The following is a 24,768-nucleotide window of genomic DNA, read 5'->3' as shown; positions in this document are numbered from 1 at the left end:
GAAGTGGGTAAATATCATCTATTTGCAGCTGGATTATGAAGCCATCTGCACATGCATAAGTAAAAGCCTCAGCTGGGTCATGTTTGGAATTGAAACCACAACACTTCTCACTGAGAACTTGAGATTACATTAGTTAAGTGTTTACTAGTTGAGCACTGAGACACAGGCAGACTGACAGGCTTCCAAAAACACAGGGGAAGGAAAATAAAAAGGGAGTTTATCTTTTTTATTAACAAATATAAACAAGCAGGAAAAAATTATGTTTTCTAACTAAAAACAGCGCTTAAAACACAACTGAAGCCAAGAGGAAAGCACTAGAAAACGAATAATGTCATAGATTTTTTCATAAAAACTCCACAAATTCCTATTTGAGAACTATCCCTTAAAAATTCTGGAAGCTGGCAAGCAAAGCCTTGGCTGTTCCAGGTGCCATCACCCTTAATAAAACATCTGTCATCTTCACAGTCAGTTCCCATGCAGGGATTATCCGCGCTCTGTGCCACTGCCAGAGGAAGCTGTCCCGGTGCCAAAGGAAATAAAAGTAACCAGCACATGCAGCAAACTTATTTGTGAACTACAAGGGAGCAAACATGTGTAGGCAGGGCTGGACAGTTGGATTTTGACTCAGCTGTTTTAAAGGGCTGCTCATGGGCAGATTTCAGTTCCAATGCTCAAACTGTGCAGACGCACTCTAGCAAAACCCAGGATCTGATAGAGCGTACTTGCAATATTTCATCCAGTGAAAACAGAAGCGAAGCATTCCCTGGAACATACTGAACCTTGGCGTGCATAATTCTCCAGGGCTATGCCTGTTCCCAAGGCCAAGGGCCACATTCCAGCCCCCAGCTCAGGGTGTGCTCTGTACCTCTCCAGCTCTGCTGCACAACCTGAGCCAGGTGCACCACACAGCACCCTCGCCCCTGCCAGGAGCTCTCCTCTGCAGGAAAATGGAATACAGGCACAAAATATGGAGGGGAGATGCAGGAAACACCCCTGAGGCCCACTGCCTCCACAGCCTGGGAACAAGGACCTGCAGGGCAAGCTGTGCAGCCAGAGTGACCTAGGGTTTTTGTGTGCAAGGGGCTGTCTAGAAAGTAGAAAAACTCTTAGGGATGTTAGTTAACTCCGAAAACCATTGCTTTACTGAGAGCAAGCTGTCTAAGATCCTAGAAATGACATGGGTTATTCCCCAGGGTTATTGATCTTAACGCTCCATGTTAAAAGTTATTAATATTCAAAGAATTTTTCCCATCTGTCTGGGAAGAGCTTGGCTGTGTTTCCTTTGGCACAAGAATTAATAAACCTTCAGTGTTTCAAAAGCTATTAGCACAGACTGTGGATTGTTTTTGCTTTAATAAAGAGACTAACAGTAAAATAATACCCTAAATAAACAAAGCCTTACCTGCTTCCTTGCACAAGGCTGCCAAGTCTGCACCCACATAACCATGTGCACTATCAGCCAGATGTGCCAGCTGCTCTGCTGTGAGTGAATGGGGAACCTTCTTGAGAAGCTTCTGGAGTATGTCCAGGCGGTCCTGGGCATTGGGAATTCCAATTTCTATCTCCTTATCGAAGCGCCCCGGGCGGCGCAGCGCTGCATCCAGGGCGTGAGGGCGATTGGTGGCCCCAAGGACCAACAGCTGCCCTTCACTGCCTTCCTGAAGGCATCAAACAACACAAAGTAGTACTTCTAAAATACAATTCAATGTCAAACAGATAATACAAGAGGCACTCCCACTTTAATCCCCAAGAATCTGCTTTCCTAAATCAGGAAATTAAGAACGAAGGACAGAAAAAGAAGTGCTTAAGCTAAAATTCAGTGTTGGCACAAGAACAAAAAGGTATCAGCAGACCTTGAATAAACATAGTTGAGAAACAAACCAGCTCAGGTATCAAACCCAAGAGAGACAGGAGGTTATAAAGCTTCCTGTAAGTCCAGCAGGAAAATCAAGGTCAAAAATCCTAACCAATTTCCTCCAGCTCTGCTTCTTCACTTCTACAGTGAGGCACCATCAGTTAGGAGGTCTCCTGTAATGTCATTCTCTTCTTGTGAATGAAGCACTCTTTCCAGGAAGAATAACCAGAAATATTTCTTTGCCACCAGAAAATATGTTCTGCCTGTGAACAATTCCAGGCTGGGCAACTCAAACTGCCATGCAGGAAAATAATGAGAAACTTGCAGATTACATAAACAGAAGAAATTCATTTTCTTACTCTGGACAGAGTTCTTTCATCTTTCCTGCTAATAATAATCATAAAACAATAGACGAGACATTGCCAGACTTTATGGGCTTAATCCATAATTTACTCAAGTCAGTTAGATTTACTGTTTCTTTATTAGGCTTTTATGTCCTACATACTGCTCTGGCACTCTTGAAATAGCTGCTGTTGCCTTTATTCATGCAGCCTACACATCACCAGAAGTATTCTGATGACTTTGATTTCAGAGCAATTAAAAATACGTCGTTTAGTTCAATGATGGGCTATCCCTGAAATTTCAGATTGATCTCCAAAACTACAAGAGGGGTAGAAGGCAAAGGAAAGGCAGTGAATGGAAGAAACCTACTTTATTTTAAACTAACAGTCTTCAGGAGACATTCCTCTCCTATATCCTCTGCTCAGCATCCAAAAAACCATTAGATTATTCTACAAAGTCTCACCTAAGTCTGTTTCATTTCCCCACAAGTGATACATCTCAAATTGGCTCCACTGTAGAAGCAATATTATTTTGTTCAGTGAGTCCCCATGTACATTAATTGTCCCATTAGATTCAACTTACTGAGCCAATGCCATCCATTAATGTCAGCAGTGAAGCAACAACTCTCTTTTCCACTTCATTCTGAGCCCCTTCTCTCTTTGGACAGAGTGCATCCAGCTCATCTATAAATATAATTGAGGGGCGACTGAGGGGAAAAAAATAAAGGGAAAAAATGTTAAGGTGCTCAGGAAGATATAAAACACTAAGGCAGAGGAAAGCTGTTCATGGAAAACATCCAGTTCTACAAAAACTACCAAGCATCCCACTCAGACAGAAAACTAAAATTAATACTATATTAGACAATTAATACCTTCAGTATGCAATAATCTTTTGCTAATGTACAATGAGCACGAGTCACATGAAGTCTAAAGTCTGCCTTAGCCAGGTCTTACAAATATGGGCAAGATGCCACTCTGCTCCAGAGGAATGCTATATCCAATACCAACACCAACTCATTTAGAGCTGGCTTCCAAAGATAAAAATCTAGAGGAAAATCTGGATCCTGGTGAAATTCAGGCTCATGTTTCCATCTGTTGAAACAAGCACACGATGCACTAACGACACAGCTTGAGCGATCTGGCACCATCCCTAACATCCCCTAAAAAGGGCAGTGTCCAAAAAGATTTAAGAGGCATCCTAAAATGTGACTGCTTTCCTCCTAGCTAAGCTCAACATAAACAAATTTCTTTTATTTTAAAAAGCACTGGATGAAAAAAGTCACAATTCAAAGCTTCTTGGAAACATTTTTCTTTTAAGAACACTAAGGCTGGAACCGATACCACGAATAAATTTCTCCAAAGGAACATACCAGAGAGAAGCCTCAGCGAATATCTGACGTAACCTCGACTCAGACTCCCCATAAAACCTGTGAGAATGAAAATATTTTAATAAAAATCTTGCAGTTTTTGTCTTTTCCAGGCAACCTGGAGAATTACTGCTTGTGAGTTACAGAAAGCCGTAGCTCACACTTTCAAAGTCCTGAAGTCTGGGCAAATCTACAATTATCTTTATTTCTACAAGGACCAGATATTAAGGTGAAATTGGGCAAAGGTAAAGTTAGAATTATTACAGATAAAGGGAACTGCTTCTTTTCTGTGTTAGAAACAATTTTACCTATATTTTTTTACCTACAACCTACAAAAAATTTACCTACAAAAAACTACTTATCTGGAGACATAAGTCTGTGGAGTGTCACTTTGATTGAAAACACATTTTAACAAGTTCATCTTCTAATTGCAGAAGTAACCTACAGGCAACTGCAGATGCAGTTTTAATCCCATCTTTTAATTCAGTCCATGCCTTAAACAAATCTCCTGGCCAAGTCCAACGAACATCTTTTAATACAAGAAATGTAAGCCCCACTTGAAAGAACCCTTTCCCACTTGTTTCTGATTCTTTTGGGCAGGTAACCCACAGTAAATACTCCATCTCTCCACAATGGATGGAGAGATGCCAGGGTATATTTTGGGCTACTATATTTACACAATTAATGCAAACAAAGTGGGTGGACTTACTTGCTTATGATTTCAGGGCCGTTAATGACAGTAACGTGAGCGCCAACCTCGTTAGCGACAGCCTTGGCAATCATGGTCTTCCCAGTTCCTGGAGGGCCATAGAGCAGCACTCCCCGAGGAGGAGGGATCCCTTGGGACAGGCACATGCAGGCAAACAGAGTAGACAAGTTACTGGTGATAAATGCCAGGCCCAGCCTGCACTTGCACACCTCACTGTCCCTGTTACTATCAATAATAACTTGACCCCAGCATTAATTCATTTGACAGACATGTCATTATGACGAATTAGGCTTTCAGGGAAAAGACTGCTCTTAAATGGGACATACATACACATTTTGTATCTTTAAAGTCCAAAAGATTCTGTTTAAAAAGCACCTATTTAAATCATTATTTTTTTCAGCAGATCATTACAATCTTCCCTGTGTTTACTCAAGAAGATTACTCAGCTGAGTACCTAACATCCATGAATACCCTTTAAGTTTCTCATGATTCTTACAGGGTCATATCAAATTTCCCACATCAGAAAACCACTTCTCTTCAACACTCCAAAAAAGTTCTAGAGATATTGTAAGGCTTGATTTAGGAATGTTTGCAAGATGGTGACAAACACACATTAAAAGGATGAATCTGCCTATTTAATGGCACACGTCAAGAGCCAAAGAGACAGAAACATAAGGGACTTTGGAAGAACAAGGTACTGCTGCTGTGTATAGTTGAAGCTGGACAGAAAATACAGGCAAACTGCATGAAATAAAACTGTGATCCCAGGTAGAGCCCATCAAAGGAAGTCTGAGACCAGCAAAGCCAAATTAAATGGGCACAAAAGCCAAAAACAAAAGTTGAAAAATTAGAAAGCAAAAAGCAGAGACAAGCATTTGACAAAGGCCTGACCCCAGCACAAAAGACACTGGTGAAACACAACCAAAGAAACACCAGGTGGGACTGGGAACCAGACAAGGCAAGCCACATGCCCAAATCTTAGAAACTAATACACTGGAAAAGGGAAAAAATTATCTGCCCTCTGACAAAGGATAAAAAATAAAAGCATCCCTACAGACAGGTTCCTTCACACCAGCCCATTAAAGCACGTGCTGCTCCCTCCTGCGGTGTTTCCAGCACTGGCAATACACGGGGCTGTGGAACCACAGGCTCACCTCAGCCCCAGCCTCACTGCCCAGGAGCAGACAAGGACTCCCAACGTTTGGATGGGGGCTAAAGGATTGTAACTGCTGAGAAAACATCATGTGATGAGTAGAGAATCTGCTCAAGCTTCAGGGATTAGGTATGAAGAACACTCATGCTGAAGCAAACCCTGTGGTGATGCTGGGGTTGGAGCAAATTGAGCTGGAGCACTCATGATGGAGATGCCTCACACTACCCCAGTGACACCTGTGGATCATGGCCAGGAAACAGCCACCTGTGTGCTATGGAAACTGTCCCCAGTGAAATCACCTCCCCTGTGTGTGGGGAGAGAGGTCATAGAGAGAAATAATGGGCCTCCAAGACAAGAGAGTAAATAAGTATTTATAGGTAAAAGAGCCCTGCCTCACAGCAATGCATACCTCAACAAGGTACACAGCCATTTGTGATAAATACACAGCACAGTCACAAAAATGCTCCAGGTTTTTATATATATTACCTACAACTTTATATATGGCAACAGTAAATGTATCTGGTATTCCACCCTGTAATTCCATGCTGAACACATTGGCAGTTTGAGTAAACAGCCTCAAAAGTCCTCCTTGAAATTTTGCAGGAACGCACAGGAATAAAAAAGTAGAACAATTAATCTGAGTTCTCCTCCATTTAAAAGATATGAATAACTGAGTCCACCAACACAAAATCTTACGACAACACAAACAACTGCCCCTTTCATGTGTCCAAGTACAGAAACCTTTCCTATTTGCTATAAATTCTGCTCATGCACACCTGAATTTTGGTGCAGACATGCATTTCTTCCCTGCTCTACTGTTTTTCACACAGGCTAACCAGAACATCTCCACAGTATCCACACAATGTAATTATAAAGCAGTTTGACATCATTTGGACACACAAGTTTACCAGATCAGTTACATAAAATTCAGTGCATAATCCTGGAGTAATTAGTGTTTAAAAATAAAAAAAAGTCACATTAAAGACAAAAGTTAATGAAGAAAGCCAACTCTCAGGCATCATACCATAGCTCTTGAACAGTTCAGGTTGCTTCAAGGGCAGTTCAACAGTTTCTCTAATAGTTCTGAGCTGGCTGCCTAAGCCTCCTATCATGTCATAGGTGACCCGGGACTGACACTCGCCATCCTCTGCTGCACTGGTCCTTGACTCAATAAAACTGATTTTAGTTCTTGAAGAAATTAAGTAAAAACAATCTGTATGGCTCACTGCTCCGATTCTGCCAGTGAGTGGGAGTCCCTCAGCGCTGCCCTCCCCAGGCAGCTGCAGATGCTGGGTGAGCTCTGCACCATCTCCCCTGCTGGCTCTGTCTCCGTGCCCGGAGTCTGGAGCGCTGGGAGTGACTGGCGAGCCTGGATCCACGGCTTTGCTCGGCGTGCTCGTGGAGGCAACCTGGGGACTGTCACCAATGTCCATCCTGCCCAGCTGCAGGGACAAGTCTAAGGCACTGCTCTCCAAATCAGACCTCTCAAGGTGTGGCTCATTGGAGTCACTGGGAATGGCGCTGCCCTGGGCAATCAGCTCTGCGCCGTCAGCCCCCTTCACTTTCATCACCACCACGTTGCAAAGTTTGCCATAGTAAGTGAAAGCCAAGAGGTTTCCTGGCAGGACTATTTTCCCATCTGTGAGAAGGTTAAAGAAGAAAAAAAGACAAAGATGATGCTATTTCAATCTACTTTGGCAGCAATTGAAGCTTAGAAAGTGCTATAAATTAACAAAACAAAAGGCAATTACGAGGTAATTTCAGGTTCTTTGAATGATCCTTTTGTGCACAAGCAGACTCTACATATGATACTGACAAATGCTTATCCAGTAATCTCCTACACTTAAACTCATGATTAATTTCACCTTTTAAAATTTCATATAAAGAGAGGATTTTGGAATTAGCATTGTAAGAAGCAAAAAATTTGTATTCACTACCTTCAATAACTTACCTTGCTTCCTAATGTACACCTACCACCCAATGAAGAGCAACTTCACTTATTTACCACCAACACAAAAAAAAAAACAGATTCAGAGATTGGAATTTCAAGTTAATGTTGTTATTAATGTGCAGCAGTGCACTCTTTTCCTCACAGTGCAAGTAAACTCTGGAGTGCACCCCAGCAGTATCAGCCTGAAGGCTGTCAATGGGTGTGAACACTCCTGACTTGAGGCAAGTTATACAAGTAGTGGACAGGAGAAATGGAACCACAGCTAATGCAAATTAGATATCTGCAGCATGGCACAATCAGTTAGCCCAAGACAGATGCCTGAACAAAGTGTGAACAAAGTAACTTTCCCCTATTCTGCCACAAGCCCTTGACTGAGAACATAAAAGGAAAATCCTTGCTCTTGTATCCAGAACTACAAAAATTGAACAGTCAAAAGAGAAGCAGTAAAACTCATACCAAGGTTTCTCAGCAGACAAACAGACATTTCCTCAGCATTAACAGTTCCATCTTTGTCCCTGTGGTAGGAAGGGAAAAAATTGGTTTTCCAAGCACTTAAAACCAAAACCACAGTCCACAGCACTTCACAGTCCCCATATCATATGGACTATAACCCTGAAGGTATTAGACACACAGAAACAAAAGAAGTGTACCTATTTAACCTAGTTTTGCCAAACAAAATGTTGTAATTGACAAAATCCTAAGTTGCACTTATCATTTCTTAGGATCTCCAATAGGCAATGCAGGCATCTTAATCATTGCTACAGGTACTGAATTGAGACAAATTTAGATCAGGCAGGTCTCTTTCAGCAGATACACATACATAACTTTTACTGACTAAAGCAATGCCTTGAGCACTTGCACACCCACTACCAAAACACACCAAGATTTCCCACAAAGCATTTTCTAGTCGTTTAATTAGCTGACTCAGAGCTAAGGCTCACTTCACCCCCATTCTGCAGACGGAACTCCCCAACTTCTGCGAGCACTCACACCCCTGCGGGCTGAAAAGCAGCGGCACCAAGGGCACTGACAGCAGCCGCTGCTGCTGCAACTTCAAGCGCGAACAACGGGGGGAGCCCCAAGCCCGCCTGAAAGCCGCTGCTCGATTTGAGCCATCAAGAAAGCAGCTTGATGGAAAACAGGTGTATTAAGTTCATTTAGAGGACACCTCTTAATAGATCAGAGCCTTTCCTGATGAGTGAACACGTAGTTAACTATACGGTGTTGGGGTCTGACTCTTTTAAGTGGAGGAAAAGCTAAATAATGCATATGAGCACTACCCAGAGGTGTTTAATTTGCAGAGAATGAAATACACCTGTAAAGCATCTAGAAACCTAGGAACTGCTTGAGCAATGAGACTTCAATGTATTCTTTTAGTAATTTATGTTCTTGCTTCTTACATGAAACTATGGCTCTCTGGACATCAGGAGGAATTTCTTCGTGGAAAAAAAACTGCAAATGACTGCCTGGGAACTGGGATGTTTATTTACAGCACAGTTACACTTTCAAAAGTAACTGCAAAGTAACTGTATTTAGGAAATAACTGTTATCAGACTCTACAACAATCCAAATGCCAGCTCTGTGAAATGATAAGAGAATGACAACATTTTCAAGGGATCTGGTTGAATAAAAACCTCAGTAAGGTTGTAACAGGTTCCATACCTCAACTTTACATCGACCTCCTCTGCCTGCATGACTGCACCAGTCACAGACTGCACAGTGAGGGCATCACCTGGATTTACTTTCAGGTTCTTCTGAGTGGTTTCAGCCAGCCCAATTTTCCCCCCTGGGAAGCCTGCAGTGGGCCAAGCAGTACAGACCTGGGAAGAGTTTTCAAAGCAAACACCTGTTAATTGAGGTCTTGCCCTGCTCATTTCCAGCCAAAGGTTAATATGAAGGATTAGGTTAAAACCTGGTTCCAATGAGCAAGACACAAGGGGCACTGAGCTCTTAAGATTTGATCTAAGACACTTTCAAAATTAATAGGGTTACATTTTGCCTACAGATGTGATAAAAAATTCCACAAGGACTCTCTACACATTCTGGAGATGACTCAAAAGCATACACTACGCTGATTAGGAAAAGCCATGCATCAGTGAAAAGAAGATGAGCAAATAACTATACACTTTATTTGCAAGTAAAACAGATCTGTGTCTAAAACAGATATAATATATAGCCCATTTACTCATACATGACCTATAAATTTATAGGAAAAAAATCAGCTGCACGGATTTTTTCCAACACAGAGAATACAGATGCAACTACAGTGCAGAAAACATGGAAGAGCACATTCACCATCTTTCTCAACACATGATCCATGCTTGTTCCATTGAATACAACAGGAACAGGCTAACAGCATGGGAAAAGCACTTATAGGGTCAAGAAAGGGCCTCACCTCCTGCCGCCCATCAGCGGAGGTGAGCAGGGCCGGCCTCCCTATGCAAAGATCCGCAGACTTCATGCTGCTCAGCGACAGCTGCGCCAATGCTCTGCGCAGCATCTTCGGGACTTTGTCATCTAAAGTTTTCGGGAGGAAAAAACCCAGTTTTTTCTGTCCTTCCCCTCAGTAGCCCCGGCGTGTCCCGCGCTCCCCGGGCAGCACAGCCTCGCCTGCCCTCACGGCGGCCGCTCTGAGGGGAGCGCGCGGTCCCCCGTGAGGCGGTGCCGCCGGCGGGGCTGCGAACACGGGCAGCCCCACGCTGCCGCCCCTTCCACCGCGATTTCGCTACCGCCCCTTCCACCGCGATTTCGCTACCGCCGGCACCCTTCCGCTGGGATAAAGGTAGGTTTCATGAGGGCCTGGAGTGGGAGATCCCCCGCTCCTGCGTTCCTGAGCCGCCGGGAAAGTGGCTGGGCAGGGACTCTCAGATTCAAACGAGGCGCCCTCAGCGCGCCGGACTGAGGCAGCGGGGCCGGGGCTGCCCGTGCCCGCCTCCCCCACGCCGTACCTGCCTCCACGGCGTCGGCGACACGCAGCACCAGCGGTCCGCCCGCGGCAGCTCCGAGGTGAGCATCCCGTGGGGAGCTGCTGCCTGCGGCCGGGCGCCCCTTGCTCTTCCTTCTGGAAGAGGAGGCGGACATGCTGCCGGCGGCCGGCGCGGAGCGGTTCCGGAGCAGAGGCCGGCACCGCCCCGGGGGCGGCCGCTCTCCGCCCCGCTCAGCGCCATGGCGGGCCCGTGGCGGGGGCTCCGGAGGGCGCGGGGCTGGGCGGCCCTGGTGGGGCTGCGGGCGAGAACGGACAAGTTCGGGGGTGTGAGCGTGGACCTGGGCGAGCTGCGCGGCTCCCCGCGGCTGGAGCGGGCCGCCTTCGGGCGGTGGCTGCGGGGCAAGTGCCGGGCGGGGGTCCCGAGTGCCGGGGTGGGCGGGGGGTGGTGTGTGAGGGGGCCGGGCGGCCCGCCAGGGGGCGCCCTCAGCCGCCGCCTTCCCCTCACGGAGCCTCAGCCACGGCCGGGGTATGAAGGGCGCTGGCAGGAGAAAAACAGGTCGTTCACAGAACCGTAAAATAGGTAGGGTTGGAAGGGACCCCTGGAAATCATCCAGTCCGATCGCCCAGAGCAGGTGACACAGGAGTGACAAACCATAGCAGGTGGGTTTGGGTTTGAATGTCTCCAGAGAAGGAGACTGCGCGCCCCCACTGGGCAGCCTGTTCCAGTGCTCTGCCACTCTCATTGGTTCTTCCTCGTGAGGAGGTGAAACTTCAGGTGTTTGAGTTTGTGGTCATTGCTCCTTTTCCCGTCACTGGGTACCACTGAAAAGAGTCTGGCATCATTCTCTTGGCACCCATCTTTGAGATATTTGGATGGATTGATGAAGTCCCAACTGAGACTCATCTGCTCCAGACTGAACAGGTCCAGCTCCCACAGTCTCCCCTCACAGAGAGGTGGTCCACACCCCTCATCCTTTTTGTGGCCTCCACTGGATCCACTCCAGTAGTTCCTTATCTTCCTTGTACTGAGGAGCCCAGGACTGGACAGAGCACTCCAGAAGAGTAGTTCCCCTGTTTCTCATGACAGACCCTAAATGTAAAAGCCATCATTTTGCACGTGAACACCCAGTTGTACCACATAAAATGTCGACCTGGCAGCCTCTCAGACTGCTGGTGAGTTTCTCACACCAACAATAGTTTTACCCTGTGGTAAATTACATGAAAATACAGATTTTTGCACGTTACCAACGGCTATAGTGTGTGGTAAAGTTTAAAGCAACACAGACCAAGGGCAAAGGGGTCCCTGACCCTCCTCACTTCCCTCTCTTGCAGAGTCCGTGTCTCAGTGGCGAGATGAAGGCCGCATTGCTGTCTGGCTCCATGTCCCCATCCTCCAGAGCAGCCTTGTGGCAGTGGCTGCTTCCCAAGGCTTTGCTTTCCACCACGCTGAGCAGGGCTCGTCCACCCTGACCCTGTGGCTGGGAGAGGGGCCCAGCAGGCTGCCAGGGTTTGCCACACACCAGCTGGGGGTTGCAGGTGAGTTACAGGAGTAGTTACACCCACAGAAAATCTTGAAAGAGCCCTTAGGAGGCTGTTCAGTAGGAATTGTTCCTCTCTACAACCAGCACATGGAAACCAGCTGGCTGCTGCATTTTGGAATGAAAAAGCAGCCACCAATGTAGAGAAAAAAGCACTTCTCTGCTCTATGTGCTTAATGTGTATATCTGTTTAAACTGTGTTGAAGTTAATGTCTGTAAATGGGGAAAACTTGACCCAACATGGATTGTTCAGAAGCTAAAGCAGCTATTAGCCTGAATGGCAATGGTCTGAAAGCTGATCTAAACTGTGCCTAGAAATCTTTAATCCAAACATGTATTTTACAAAAAACCCCACAAAACACCATACTCTTATCCATGTAGATCTCCCACAGCTAGAAAATTGTTCCATAACAGAAAATTTCCAAGGAGCTAGACAAGACAGTTTCACCTTTTTTCTTTTTTATTTTTTCATACAGCACAACACAAGGGACTGATGACAAGCCAAAAATACAGTCATCTTGAAGTTAGCTTCACATATTCCAGTGGTTTTGTTCTCTCACTCAGCAGAGTGCCACAGATAAGCCATTACCTATCCCATCACTCAGTTACCTGTGATTGGAGGTTGGTTTGGAGCCCTCACGTACTGGATAAGGGTTACATTAACACACAGAAATCACGAGGCTGGGGAGAGCACATCTCTCCAGTTGCAGCCCTGACTTGTTTGTCAGGGCACGCAGGGACTCTGTGGGGTGTTATTTCTCCACCAAGTGGTGTTAAGGCCCATAAACAGCAATTTGAAAAATCTAGTTAGGAAGAACTCACAAAAGATGGTTTGTTCCGTGTAGCAGCAGGTCAGGTGAAAAGCCCTTGAATTACAAAACAGAGCTGCTGCCACCAGCAGTGGGAGTCTTCGGTTCCCAGGCCAGCAGAGGGCAGGGTGGGTGCTGAAGGCAGCCTTGGACTTTGTCAATGGACATGTTGGAGCATGTTTTCCTGAGGTATTTTGGAAACCTCACCATTAAAATATGTGGCATTAAACTGCAGCAGGACAGTGCATTCTCCTCACAAAAGCACCAGGTTGCTCCTTGTGAGGAAACCTAAGTGACAGGTTTTCTGCATAGAACTTGCACAGCTGGAAGTGCTGCTTGAAAGGAAATCCCATAAAAGATGAGTTGTGACCCTGGTGGGCATCAGAAAGAGCTAAAAGAAAAATCATAACTCTGAAAGACTCGCAAATATTGAAAAATACACTTTCAGAGCATAATTTGCAGCTGTGCTTCAAAACTCTTTGCACTCTGCAAGTAGAAAAAAAACATTAAAGAGAATTTTGGTAAGTGCAGGTATACAGATTACATGATTTCTTGTATGGATTTTAAAATTGCACAACATACAATGTATGTGCTCTTTGCTACCATTTTTCAAAGATGTACGCTTTTAGTCATTATTGGGATTTTCTTTAAAGGACATAAATACTTCAAGAAATTATTCTAGGCAGGTAAACAAGTGTGAAATAATGACTGCTATGTGGGGTTTTTTGTTCTTTATTCTGCCCACTCTGAGTGGATCTGGAACACATCCCAAAAATACATGGGATGTATTTATACAGCATGGATACCACCTGGTAGGTTTATTCCATTATCTTTCTACTTTAGGAGGGAGACCCTGAGTAGTGGAAAGGATCCATTCTATTTTTAATTCATTTTCTTGAAATATTAAAGTATTTAAATACAAATATTGGGGAGGGGTTCAAACACAAGGCTTTCTTTATCCCCTAACCAAAAAGTATATTAGAACATGTCTGCAGTAAATAAAAGCAATTTTCTGTTGAGAGTCTCCATCTCAAAGCTGTGGGCAGACAGTGAAATGCAGGAGTCAGTGCTGTGAGCATCCTGGAGTGGAAAGCAGAGATGTGGAGAGTGGCTGGCTGGCCAGCAGGGAGCCAGCCCAGGAACAGGGAGCAGGTAGTGAGTCTCATTGCCAAGTAGACCAGCAGCTGGTTTTCTCCTGTCTGGAGTTTCCCACGCAGCAAAGGCAGCACAGCCAGGCCTTGTGCCTCAGCACCATGCAGCCAAGTGATGACAAAGGTGTGAATAAGCAGGGTCAGGTCATGTTCTACCAGACTGGATCAGAGTGGCCAAGCAGAGAGTAGCAAATGTTACTCATTGGGCTTGGCCATTATTGTTCAGAAATAGTGGAATGTGTGATGTGTCTTCCAGCTAGGTTACTGCATCCGTTTGTAGGCGGCAGGATTTTCCACATGTGTAAAGATACAGAGGAGTCTCTGGTGTGTGAAGTGATTAACGTGTTTTTAAAGAGCATTTCCAAAATGCTCCACCTCCAAGGAGGATGTGGCCTGCCATCCAGAAAGTGACATGATTGTAAATATGCAGCACGTCCAGAAAGTGACATGATTGTAAATATGACATGTCTGTAAGTATGCAACAATGGCATGAGAGGACAAGCTGAGGAAGGAAAGTAAAAGAAATGTGAAAGGCATTTTCTTCCCCCTCACATGGTCTACAAACAAGCCTTACAACACAGCTGTTATTTGCATTGCTACCACCTTAATCCACTTGTTAAAACAAAGTCCTTGGAGTTGAAGGACTCCAGGAAGGAGAGCCTACACACACATAGGATGAGCAGCCTCAGCCAGTCCTGGTACTTAAGGAAATCTAAACTGAGCAGCTGCATTACTGTGGAACTGCACAGGAAGATGGAGGTGGATAGGTTTGATAAGCCACTTATGGAAAGTGACTTAAAAGTAGTTCCCAAGTTGTTTTACAAATACCTGCCCCTGCCTGCTGATGCTTGCAGTGCAAGCAGTGGTGTCCTCACTCATTCTGTGGTTGACAGGTGCATCTCAACATGGAGCATCTCTGCATGCATTTTTACATCAGTCATAAATAAAACAAGTAGGATATTTTTCTCCTCTGTTACTCATTATCTGGAGTTATCTAAGGGATTCTTTTATTGTTTAAATGCTTTTCTTGCCTGTTCCGTAAATGAAAACATTCAAAACCAAGTGGTATTGTAATAGTGATTACTTGGTTGGGTTTCAGGTACAAACCTTTCCAGAAAGTCATCCTGGCATTGGATGAATTAAAGGTCCAGATGCCACATTTGTAGCAGGAGGCAGAGTTTTTAAGAACCACAATCCAGGGCAGTCAAACTGCGGTCTCACTAATGCCAACCAGGTGTGGCCCAGCAAGGGAACATGAGACCAGGCAGCAAATCCTATTACTGTGTTTTCATCCTTCTTGCTCTGGATTTAGGTATCCCCTAGCAAAGATTCTGATCACCTCACTGGGAAATTCACTGCCAAAAATGACATTCACAGGCTTCAATTTCAGGGGAACAGAGGAGAGCAAACACACTTTCTGTTTGATTCAAACAACAGTTTCCTGCCTTCACCAGCCCTCCCTGGTCTCAGCAAACCCTTTGGCTGAGGCTTTTCTAGAAAACAAATCCTCTTATCACAAACTTCCTCCTGCTTTCCTTTTGTTGCCTCTTTTAATCATTACAGTAGTTGAACTTGGACACTGCTAAATATTCACAGGAGGAATGAAATCATCAAGTCACAAGCCCCGGGGAGGCAGATATGTGACTAGCCTCTTAAAGCATGTCCTTTGACATATCTTGAAAGAAGACTGGTACTTCATCTTTGAAATATCCTCCTACACATAACTCTGCCATGTATTATTAAAAAACATGATGTTTTTAGCTGGACACTCACTCCTTAATAATTCCTTCCTGTGGGTATAATTCCCCATAGCATTTTAAATGCACATGTCATCACAGATGTGCCTGTATCCTCCTCCTCCTGCCTGTAAAATGACGTGAGCATTTTGTTACTCTTAGCTTCAAATTTGAAAGCCCTGCATGACTGATGTGGAAAAGATCCTGGTAAGTTGCACCACAGCATTCATCCTGCTCGCCGCAGTACTCTTTAAAATCTGAGAAAAATACCTGTTGTAAGGGAAGGACATTTTTAAACTATGACCAGTGAGTATGACATAATTAAACATGAAAGCACTTGGGTTCCAGAAAGTAGGAAAACTTGTAATGTGTGAGAGAAAGTCATGAGCTGAGCATGAGGATATAAGGGAAAGCTGCACTTCTCAGTCAGACAGGTTTTTTGATCAAGTGAAAGTGTTACTTTTCCACTTGGAAGCAACACTTTTTGATTAAGAAGTTGACTCAGATTGTGGTGCAGTTCCTGTCATGAGATGTTAGCTGGGTAGTGCGAGTTCAGAGATAGTCACACAGCTGAACATTATCTGCACAGTCAGCCCAGAGTGTGTTATTAACCCAAAACCACTCAAATCTCCACTACAGCAGGTGGGGGCTTTGTCATGAATTTCACTGAAGAAACATTCATCCCCCCCTTAAGGGTGGCTTCTCAGCCAGTCACTGGAAAATTCTCTGTTATTTGAGGAAGATTACAGGCCTGTCTCTGCTGAAACGAGCTTTGCCAGATTGTTTGGGTAACGTCTTGATCTTGCATTCTTTAGTTCTGATATTAACACAAGCAAGTTCTTCTTTTCATTTCTTGTCTAATCCGGAACTTAAAAGCTGCAATTATTTATCTTGGTACTGCCAACTTTGAATTTTTATATGGGATACTTAAGCTCTTTGTGATACTTTATTGTGCATCCATTTTCCACTGACAAACCACTTTGTGATTCATCCATACAAACCTTGCTATCTGTACATTACCAAAACATGTTAAAACATGTTATATTTATCAAAGCATGTTAAATTTTGGTTGTTAGGATTGAATGACTTTGTCCAACACTTTCTCTTTTTCAATATTCTTTCTATACCAGGTGCTGTTCTAGATGAAAGCACTGGAAAGGTGTTAGTTGTACAAGACAGAAATAAGGTAAGTTTGTTGCAGTATTATAAAATAGAGAAGTTCATTTAGATAAGCCTATTCTGTAATATAAAACAAAATATATTTTGTTTTTATTCCAGTCCAAAATTGTGATAGTAAAAAGTTACTTCCTTTTACAAGTGTCTTAAACACATCTAGCAACAGATTGCTGAATTCCATATTAAGGGAGAAAAAAACAACTCTAAAAATGAACAGCTTTGTTAAAACTGCAGATTGATTCAGCAGAACTAAATATCCTTCCTGTTTTGAGTTTTCTGTTTTCCCCTGTAACTAACCCAGGAGTTCCTGATCTTTCTTTGGATCCATGCAGACCTCTGGAAAATCCCCATTGGCTTGAAACAGATTTTGAGAGAAGGATTCTGATTTGGTTTGGTTTCCAAAATTCCAGGCACATCTGTGGCTTTGAGGGAGCAGTAGCGTGGTTGGCCATGACCTGGAGACCCCCTTGGTCCAGCAGGTGTAAAGATCTTTAACTCCTCACACACAGGAGCGCCCGCCCTCACTGAGAGGATGCCAGAGCAGAGCAGAGCTGCAGTGAGCGTGGCTCGTGTCATGTGGCTTGAGGTCACCGAGCATCCATCACTGACACGTCTGCCAGCCCCTGTCAGACTGACCCACCTTCTGACTCAGCTGCTGCAGAAAGCTCTCAGGCTTCAACTGACATTTAGCCTGCATTATGCTTTCAGTTGCAAGTTAAAGTGATTCAAGTTAAAACTGCACTAATTAACTCTCTGAGAGAGTGAGATTAATGCCATTTTAACATGAAACAATCAAAGCTTAGCGAGGTGGACTGAAATACACTTGGATGCATATTTTTCATTTTATACTGTTAAGACTCTGCTGAATCTCACTGGGTGCATTCTCCTGTCTTTCCTGAAATAGCTACTAATACTTTTCTCCTCAGGACCCAAGAGATCAGTTCATTAGGACCTACAATACAGTTAATGAACTTCAGTGAAAGAGTGCTTTCATAGGCAGGTTCAATCATACCACATGTTGAGTTTCTAACACAAAAGACAAGGGTACTTCTCTTCCTCTGAACTTGTTTCCTGTAACTGAAGATGTCTATTTTTCATTTTTGTATTTTATATTTTTACTTACAGTAAATTAAAATGTTGAGGACTTGGCTTTAGGAGGACTTTCAGGCTTTCATTCAATAATTACCAATTAAAGCATAAAACTACCTGTCATGCTGTAGACTCCAAAAGTGGTTCCAGCTCCAGGGAACAAAGCACACTGTAAACATTAATACCTATTATTTACCCTTTTATACACAAAAATACAAATGTGCATGCTCACCTCTTAGTAAATATCTTGAACAGATATGAGAGTAAAAAAAAAATAGTAACAGCTGTTGGAATTTTAAGAGTTGTTTGGGTTTAATTGTGACAGGACAATTCCACAGCACACAAAGATTTCCAGGAACTAAAAGTAAATCTGAAAGCCAATAGAAAAAAGCCAATATGTGTTTTCCATCTGCACTATTTTTAATCTATTACTTTAAATTCCTATCCAAGCCCTTTAAGAATGCCCAGGAAAAAAAAATAGTTTTCCAATGTAGTCATTAGGGTTTCAAATCACTGGAAAGCACACAGCTTCCCTGCTATGCTGCATAGACAAAAAAGGCTTTTTTTGGGCCAGTGTGCCTTTTTACTGCATTTATTTCTAGGAGAAGGGTAACTTCTTCCTACATAAACTTTTAACAAGGAAAGAAATAGAAAGTACATAGAAGTAAAGGTAAAGCCTACAAATCTTTGTGCTCTTGCCAGAGGTGCAGGGACTGGGACTCCTTTAGCAGTGTGAGTAACAACACCAAGCCTGCACTTCACGTTTTAATATTGAACTTTATTGTCAATAAATGTTTCTTATACATAAATCACACACAAGCCCTCATTTCTTGTATCCATGAAAATGACAAGTTACACTAAATGATCATTACAGACACATCTTAAAGCCAGTGCAGTATAGAACAGTACAATCATAATACCTGTTTGTAAGATTAAATATATATACATTTTTAAAAGCCAAAACAATGGAAGTAGAATACATTAGTGATTAAATATAAGATTATATAGTCTATAGCAGCTTTTAAAAAAATATTCAACTACTCTATCTAGCAGCAACATTGTCTAATGACTGTTAGACAGTTTGTATTTTCAATCAGTAGGTGTTTTGTTCCCATTGTTCATACAGACTGTAGCTGTCTCTAATCATCCTGTCAGCAGGAACAAACAAGTTCCTACTTACTGATATTTATAAAATAACAATACTGCAACTTCAACAAAAAAAAAAACTTTGTGTTGTCTCCTTCTTATTAAAGAGTACAACACAGGCTGACTACTTCACTAATGGATTTTTCCTCCAGTACAGACTATAAACGCATGGAAATTTCCAGGAGGTCTGTCTAATCCAGGAGAAGACATTGGTAAGTCCTATGAGAACAGGTCAGCCATCAACAGAAATACAAAGACATGAACACCACTGAAATACAGCATGACCCACATTACTCCTGTGATGGATTGTTTCCTTGAATTAATGGGGAATAGATGGAGTGACACAATCCTGGGACCCTAATGGTAACAGGGTAGCATGTTCAGGACAAAGAAGTTTTGTGTTTGTAACATTTACTCTTTTTACTCTTTTCCACACTTTCTTTAAGTGAGTGCTTGAGGCCAGCTAAGTTTTTTTAGGCTGGTCAGATATGCTGCAATATGAGCCAGAGGTGCAGAGGATTAAGGTAATCCATATATGGCCCAAATAAAACTGAAACAGGGAGCTCTCAGCTCCCACTGGAATCTAGGGCAGTGACTTCAGGGATGGACTGAGGAAAAATTTCCATTCCAATAAATGCACTTGCTTCCTTCCACCCCCTTCACTTGATTCGTTTGGACCAAGAGCTCCTCGGCACAGGGCCAGGGTGAAGTGCAGGGCCTCAGTCTTGTGGGCACCTACTCCCAACAGGGACATGAAGCACTCCTGTGGTAGGAAACAATGCTGGATTGAGGAAACTTCTCATTTCTCTCCAACACAGCACAGCTGATGAACACTGCTGCAGTTTATCCTCACAGGTGAATGAACAGGGGTGTTTATGAAGAGAAAATCTGGGTTTTTTCTCCTTGTATCTCAGCCCTTAAAATCATTATCCATAGGCTGGTTACTTCTTAAGATGGGTGTCAAGCCCAGGGTTCCTGACTGTTCCGTACCTTAAAAATACCTCCTGGTTTAGCAGTCTCCCTACAACAATGTGTGGTGAGCTTGTATTCCAATTATTATTTCAATACATGGAGAAAGTTGCTAGTTGTCAGGATATGGCTGAGTTTGGTTTTTGTTACTCATGAGTCATGTTTTAAGTCTTTCTGTCAAACCTGGTGATGGAAATCCAAGATATTTGCTGGACAATGTAATGTAACAGGGTGAAAAGGATCCATGTTTTCAAAAGAATCCCAAATGCCATGGCTTTATCTAGGCAGGCTCCTTCTCACTTCTAGTGCCAGCAGCAGCAGGACTTTTGTACTCAAGGAAACAACAAATGACCAGTAGTGGCATTCCAGTGGGAGACTCCCCAGAGTGATACTGCTACTGAGTACAACAGCAGCCATCCTTCACTGAACAGGTGAGATTATAGCTGGAGCCTGCACTGAAAACCACCCAAGACAAAAGTGTCCTACAGCTTCCCTCCTGCCACTTCTAAACTACAGAATAATAAAAGTTGCAATTCTCTGCATCACATATTATATTACAAAAAGATATAAATTAGTCAAGCATAAAATATAATAGAGCCTAATTTTCCTTTTTCATTCTTACATCAAACCTTAAAACACAAGTCACTCATGGGACTAAATTTTAAATTACAATTAAGAATTGCAATTACATTTTTTAAAATCCTTCAGTTACATGAAGTGACAATATGCTTGGCTGCCTACTAAAATGAGTGCAAACTGACTTACGCAAGTGACACCAATTTCATAATGCAGATTAAGCAAAGTGCACACATTTTTGTATCTGAACATTTCTGAAACTCCAGCCCTAGTGTTTCTTCTAGTTTAATTGTCATTAGATATTTATATATATATACACACTCACATTTAAATAAAAGGGAAACAGAAAATGGCACTTCATCTGAAAGCAAAGCTCAACGCTTAAATGAAATCCATCATTACTGCAAGTTTCTTAACCACAGCCTGCCTCAGTTCCTCATGATCTCAGTTCATTTCTGTAGCCCCCTGCCCACTAACAAAGCCACCTGCCACAGGGAGTTTCTATTTCCAATATCTGAAACTACCCCTGAATCATCTGCTTTGTTCCCCTCGGACTTGGCAAGATGCAAGCCTCCACAGGATGGTGAATCTCTACAAATCTTTTAAAATGCATTTGCTTTTGGAAGCAAGCTAGCACACATTCCTTACTGAAAATGAACTCACAGGAGCAGGTAACATTGCACAACAGTTCTGGACATTGACCACTCAAACCAGAGACAACCAGGAGGTTACATTAATTTGGGAAAAGCCAGTATTTAACCTACCAGTACTTACCCCAGGCAAGTAGGATTTGACTACAATGAAACTGCAGACTTCGAGGAAATCAGTGGAATATTAACAAACTTCTTAGGGACTCTTCAATTTGTTATTGAAGAGAAAAATATCTCTGGAGGAGTCCTGGATGGGTGGGTGGTTCTCTGGCTGTAATTGCAGCACACAGACCCTGTAGACCCTAAAAGCTCCTGCTGTGTTTGTGGTGAGAAATGTTAGCACTGACCTCACTCTGGCTGGGGCACACAGAATGCACACATGCAGCACACATGCAGCATGTTTACAGCATGTTTCCTGCAAGAATAGGCTCTGGGCTGCACAGGTGCTGTGGCATATTTGAAATATCACCTGACTCTTACGGTACATCTTGAAAAGGATCTGGCACCAACTTTCACTTTCTGAAAAGAATTCCACCCATTTTGTTACCCCTTGGGGTGAAGTGCAGTGAAACTGATCTGATCAAGAGGTCTGACATCAGTACAGGTGCAGCTGCACAGGATCTGAACCCGAGACTGGGCAGGGGCAAAGAGAGGGATGGGGATCCAAAGGACTGCAAAGACAGTGCAGTGCTGTCTTGGATTAACAGATCAGTGGAGCCAGCAGCCATCAGTGTCCATTACAAACCACACCCTGCACAGCATTACCAAAGTAATTCTGTAGGATATACACAGGAAAGGCACACAGCAATTACTGTTGTTTGGGAATCAAAATATTAGCTTATCCTTGTGTTGGAAAAACATACCTACATTCTGAAAACCTTTTGAAGCAGAATAGAGAACATGCTGAGTAAGAGGCTTTCCACCTTTCCAAAAGGTTTAAGGATGCTGAGTACTCTCAGATGTACTGCAAGGATTGTTCTTTCCACCCAGGAGACACAGCAGTTCGAGAGGTTTTTGAAGAGACTGGCATCAAGTCAGAGTTCAAGTCCATCCTAAGCATCAGGCAGCAGCACAAGCACCCCGGAGCCTTCGGGAAGTCGGACATGTACATCATCTGCCGCATGGAGCCCACCTCCTTCCGCATCAGCTTCTGCCAGCACGAGTGCCTCCGCTGCGAGTGGATGCACCTGGAGCAGCTGGCCAGGACAGAAAACACCACACCCATCACCAGCAACGTGGCCAAGCTCTTACTGTTTGGGTACCGGGAAGGGTTTGATAGGATTGACATAACCATGAGGGAGTTCCCAGCTGTCTACACAGGCCTGTTCTACAAGCTCTACCACAGGGAGCTGCCCGAGCCCTACAGAAACATGACATGATAGCAATACATTTCACATTTCTCTATAGTAATAATTTAGAATTATTGCAATGTTGAATATTATAGTTATCTGTGGACTTATTTTTAGGTAATTATTAGAACATAATTATTCTCTAATAAGATAAGATATAAATTATTTTTAAAGGTAATTATTGCTATGAGTGTGCATCGGGTTTGTTCTCCTCTACTCCATAAAGCAAGCATAAGGTAAATAAAATACATAGGTACCTAGAAGAAAACAAAAGTGTTACTGATCCTGAAAATATATTCTGCAAGTCATTTTACCTCCACGCACACTGGCACAACAGGTTTAAAGAGCAATATAAAGACAGTATGAAACATTCATGGTTTAATCTGGTATCTGCAAAAGTAGTTATAATATCAGCAAATAATTGCTTATATTTGGCTACTTCAGAAAGGAGTAGGAAAGGTGACATCTTTAGTGCTGTGTGGCACTGGTGCTCAGAATCTGCCATGGAAGTCAGCTTTTAGCAGACATGGGAAGGAAAAGGATAGCTTTCTGTCCAGGTCCAGTTTTTGGTCCAGGTTTGTACTGTCCAGTTCTTTTCAGTGCCACGTACCAATCTGAGTATTTCCGTGAGCGGTAAGTGTTGTAGTTATTGGATTCCAAACGTTCAAAAAAGAAACATTCTTCTGTTGCGTATTTCTAAAAGGGAAAAGAGAAAGCATTACTGGTGTAACACCACAAATCAATTCTTCACATTCTGGGGACTAACTTAGCAAGAATGTGAGCAGTACCTTTGGTTTTAAGAAATAGAGATTAACTGTGTCACAACTGAAGAAAGATACTTACTGTGAAAATATTGTTAAAAACTTACAATATGAGGTTTTTTACCTATGGTTCATTTATTGTCTCTAACACAGATTAAGCAGCTTTTTACTTCCTTTTAATTACTGTGTAATTCTTTGTTCTGATCAGAAAATGCATAAAACAAGCCTTTAAGAACAAAAAATTTAAGCAGAATATAGACAATTCAGTACAATTGCCCAAGCTGGAAATTCAGGCAGAGGCACATCAAAAAAGGGTGAAAAAAGAAAAGTTCTTATTTCTCCCCAAAGCATATGTGACACCAGTGCTTTCCTACAGTCCATTGTCAATGTTAACATTTTGATATAAACCCCATCATTAAGGTGACAAATGACAGCTCAGGCTTCATGAACTGTGTATTCCTGAACATCCCCCAGAGGTGACATTTCAGGAGCTGGACTGCTGTCTAGCAAAAGCAGGATGTCAGCCACTGCACTGTCAATCTCAGCACCTGGAAAAACTCTGGATATCTGTGGTTTTTCCTTTCAAATACGCTTCAGTCCAGGCTGCATCCAGAGTGCAGATCTGACAGCAGAAGCTTTCTCAGCACCTCATGAAACACCTGAACGCCCCTCAAACTAAATGCAGGTTATTTTCACATTGTTTGTGCACAATTTGAATCCATAACATCAAAAGACAAGAATTTCTCTTAGAGTCAAGTCCTTCAAGTCTGGCAAAACCTGGCTGATCACAGCAAAGCCATGTAAGCATGACAGAATGAACAGGTCATATCCCTAAATAAAAAATTATTTATCATAAAATACAAGTCAGTCAAAATTCCTGCTTTCGTGGGAAGTTTGGGAAATGTCTTCATTAAATTAAATAATCACATTTCACTCCATGAAGTGAAATTATAATTAAACTGGAAAGTCAAAATAAGCTATATCAGATGGGAAATGTTTTTTTCATTTTTTCATCGAAACTCTGCTGGATCAGATGCATTTCTGCACAAATATTTTCAGTTAAAAGAGCATTTCCCAAGGGGAGGTTTTGACTATCTGCATTCACATCCAGCCATTTCCTCCAGCGGTAGAGATCACCTCTCCCCCATGACTGACTCTGTTAGTAAGGAACATGAAAATGCTCCATGAAAAGCTGCATCATCCAGATTTCCACACAAGAACACGACCCACTGCACCCCCACACAGGTCACCGGGGTGAGCAGTGGTCCACGGGCTGTGCAATAAATCATCCTGCAAAGCCCAGCTCAGAACAAACCCTGCAGCATGTCTCAACAGGTAATTACAAAAACATCCAACAAGATGAAAAACAGGCCTGAATAAGAATTTGCAAACATATTTCCAAAAATGTTAATTTATTTGCAAAACAAGGACTCTGCGCAAATTGATCCTGGACACTGAAAAGTAATTAAAAAACCTCAGACATTAAAAAGGACAGAATAGTACTTGAGTGACTAAT

At 43.0% G+C, this 24,768-nt stretch overlaps 3 protein-coding genes across 3 annotated transcripts in view; 1 reads left to right on the top strand and 2 right to left on the bottom strand.

Moving 5' to 3' along the window:
* The window catches only part of AFG2A (AFG2 AAA ATPase homolog A), a 161,387-nt gene extending 150,844 nt beyond the window's left edge, over positions 1 to 10,543 (bottom strand). The window contains 10 exon segments of the mRNA XM_058804280.1: positions 1,403 to 1,658; positions 2,780 to 2,903; positions 3,567 to 3,623; positions 4,273 to 4,402; positions 6,450 to 7,064; positions 7,833 to 7,891; positions 9,039 to 9,196; positions 9,772 to 9,893; positions 10,325 to 10,465; positions 10,468 to 10,543. Of these exon segments, the coding sequence (XP_058660263.1) occupies positions 1,403 to 1,658; positions 2,780 to 2,903; positions 3,567 to 3,623; positions 4,273 to 4,402; positions 6,450 to 7,064; positions 7,833 to 7,891; positions 9,039 to 9,196; positions 9,772 to 9,893; positions 10,325 to 10,465; positions 10,468 to 10,543 (1,738 nt within the window).
* NUDT6 (nudix hydrolase 6) lies at positions 10,542 to 22,914 on the top strand. Its single transcript, XM_058804286.1, has 5 exons — positions 10,542 to 10,701; positions 11,635 to 11,838; positions 16,667 to 16,722; positions 19,105 to 19,159; positions 22,133 to 22,914. Exons 1-5 carry the CDS (start codon positions 10,542 to 10,544, stop codon positions 22,519 to 22,521), a joined length of 864 nt encoding a protein of 287 aa, XP_058660269.1. The 3' UTR covers positions 22,522 to 22,914.
* FGF2 (fibroblast growth factor 2) overlaps positions 18,567 to 24,768 on the bottom strand; it is a 22,959-nt gene continuing 16,757 nt past the window's right edge. The window contains exon 3 of the mRNA XM_058804287.1: positions 18,567 to 23,187. Within this exon, the coding sequence (XP_058660270.1) occupies positions 23,002 to 23,187 (186 nt within the window). The 3' untranslated portion in view covers positions 18,567 to 23,001. The remainder of the gene's footprint in view (positions 23,188 to 24,768) is intronic.

The sequence above is a fragment of the Ammospiza caudacuta genome, chromosome 4 (assembly GCF_027887145.1).
Source record: "Ammospiza caudacuta isolate bAmmCau1 chromosome 4, bAmmCau1.pri, whole genome shotgun sequence".
In the NCBI taxonomy this organism is placed as follows: Eukaryota; Metazoa; Chordata; class Aves; order Passeriformes; family Passerellidae; genus Ammospiza; species Ammospiza caudacuta.
Note: the sequence above shows the minus strand (reverse complement) of the source record. Positions and strands in the feature narration are given on the sequence as shown.

Excerpts from the sequence above, each read along its gene's own strand:
- NUDT6 (XM_058804286.1), top strand. The coding sequence starts at position 10,542 with ATGGCGGGCCCGTGGCGGGGGCTCCGGAGGGCGCGGGGCTGGGCGGCC. Across the intron at positions 11,839-16,666 it reads ACACCAGCTGGGGGTTGCAG|GTGCTGTTCTAGATGAAAGC; the intron begins GTGAGTTACAGG and ends TTTCTATACCAG. Across the intron at positions 16,723-19,104 it reads TTGTACAAGACAGAAATAAG|ACTATAAACGCATGGAAATT; the intron begins GTAAGTTTGTTG and ends CCTCCAGTACAG.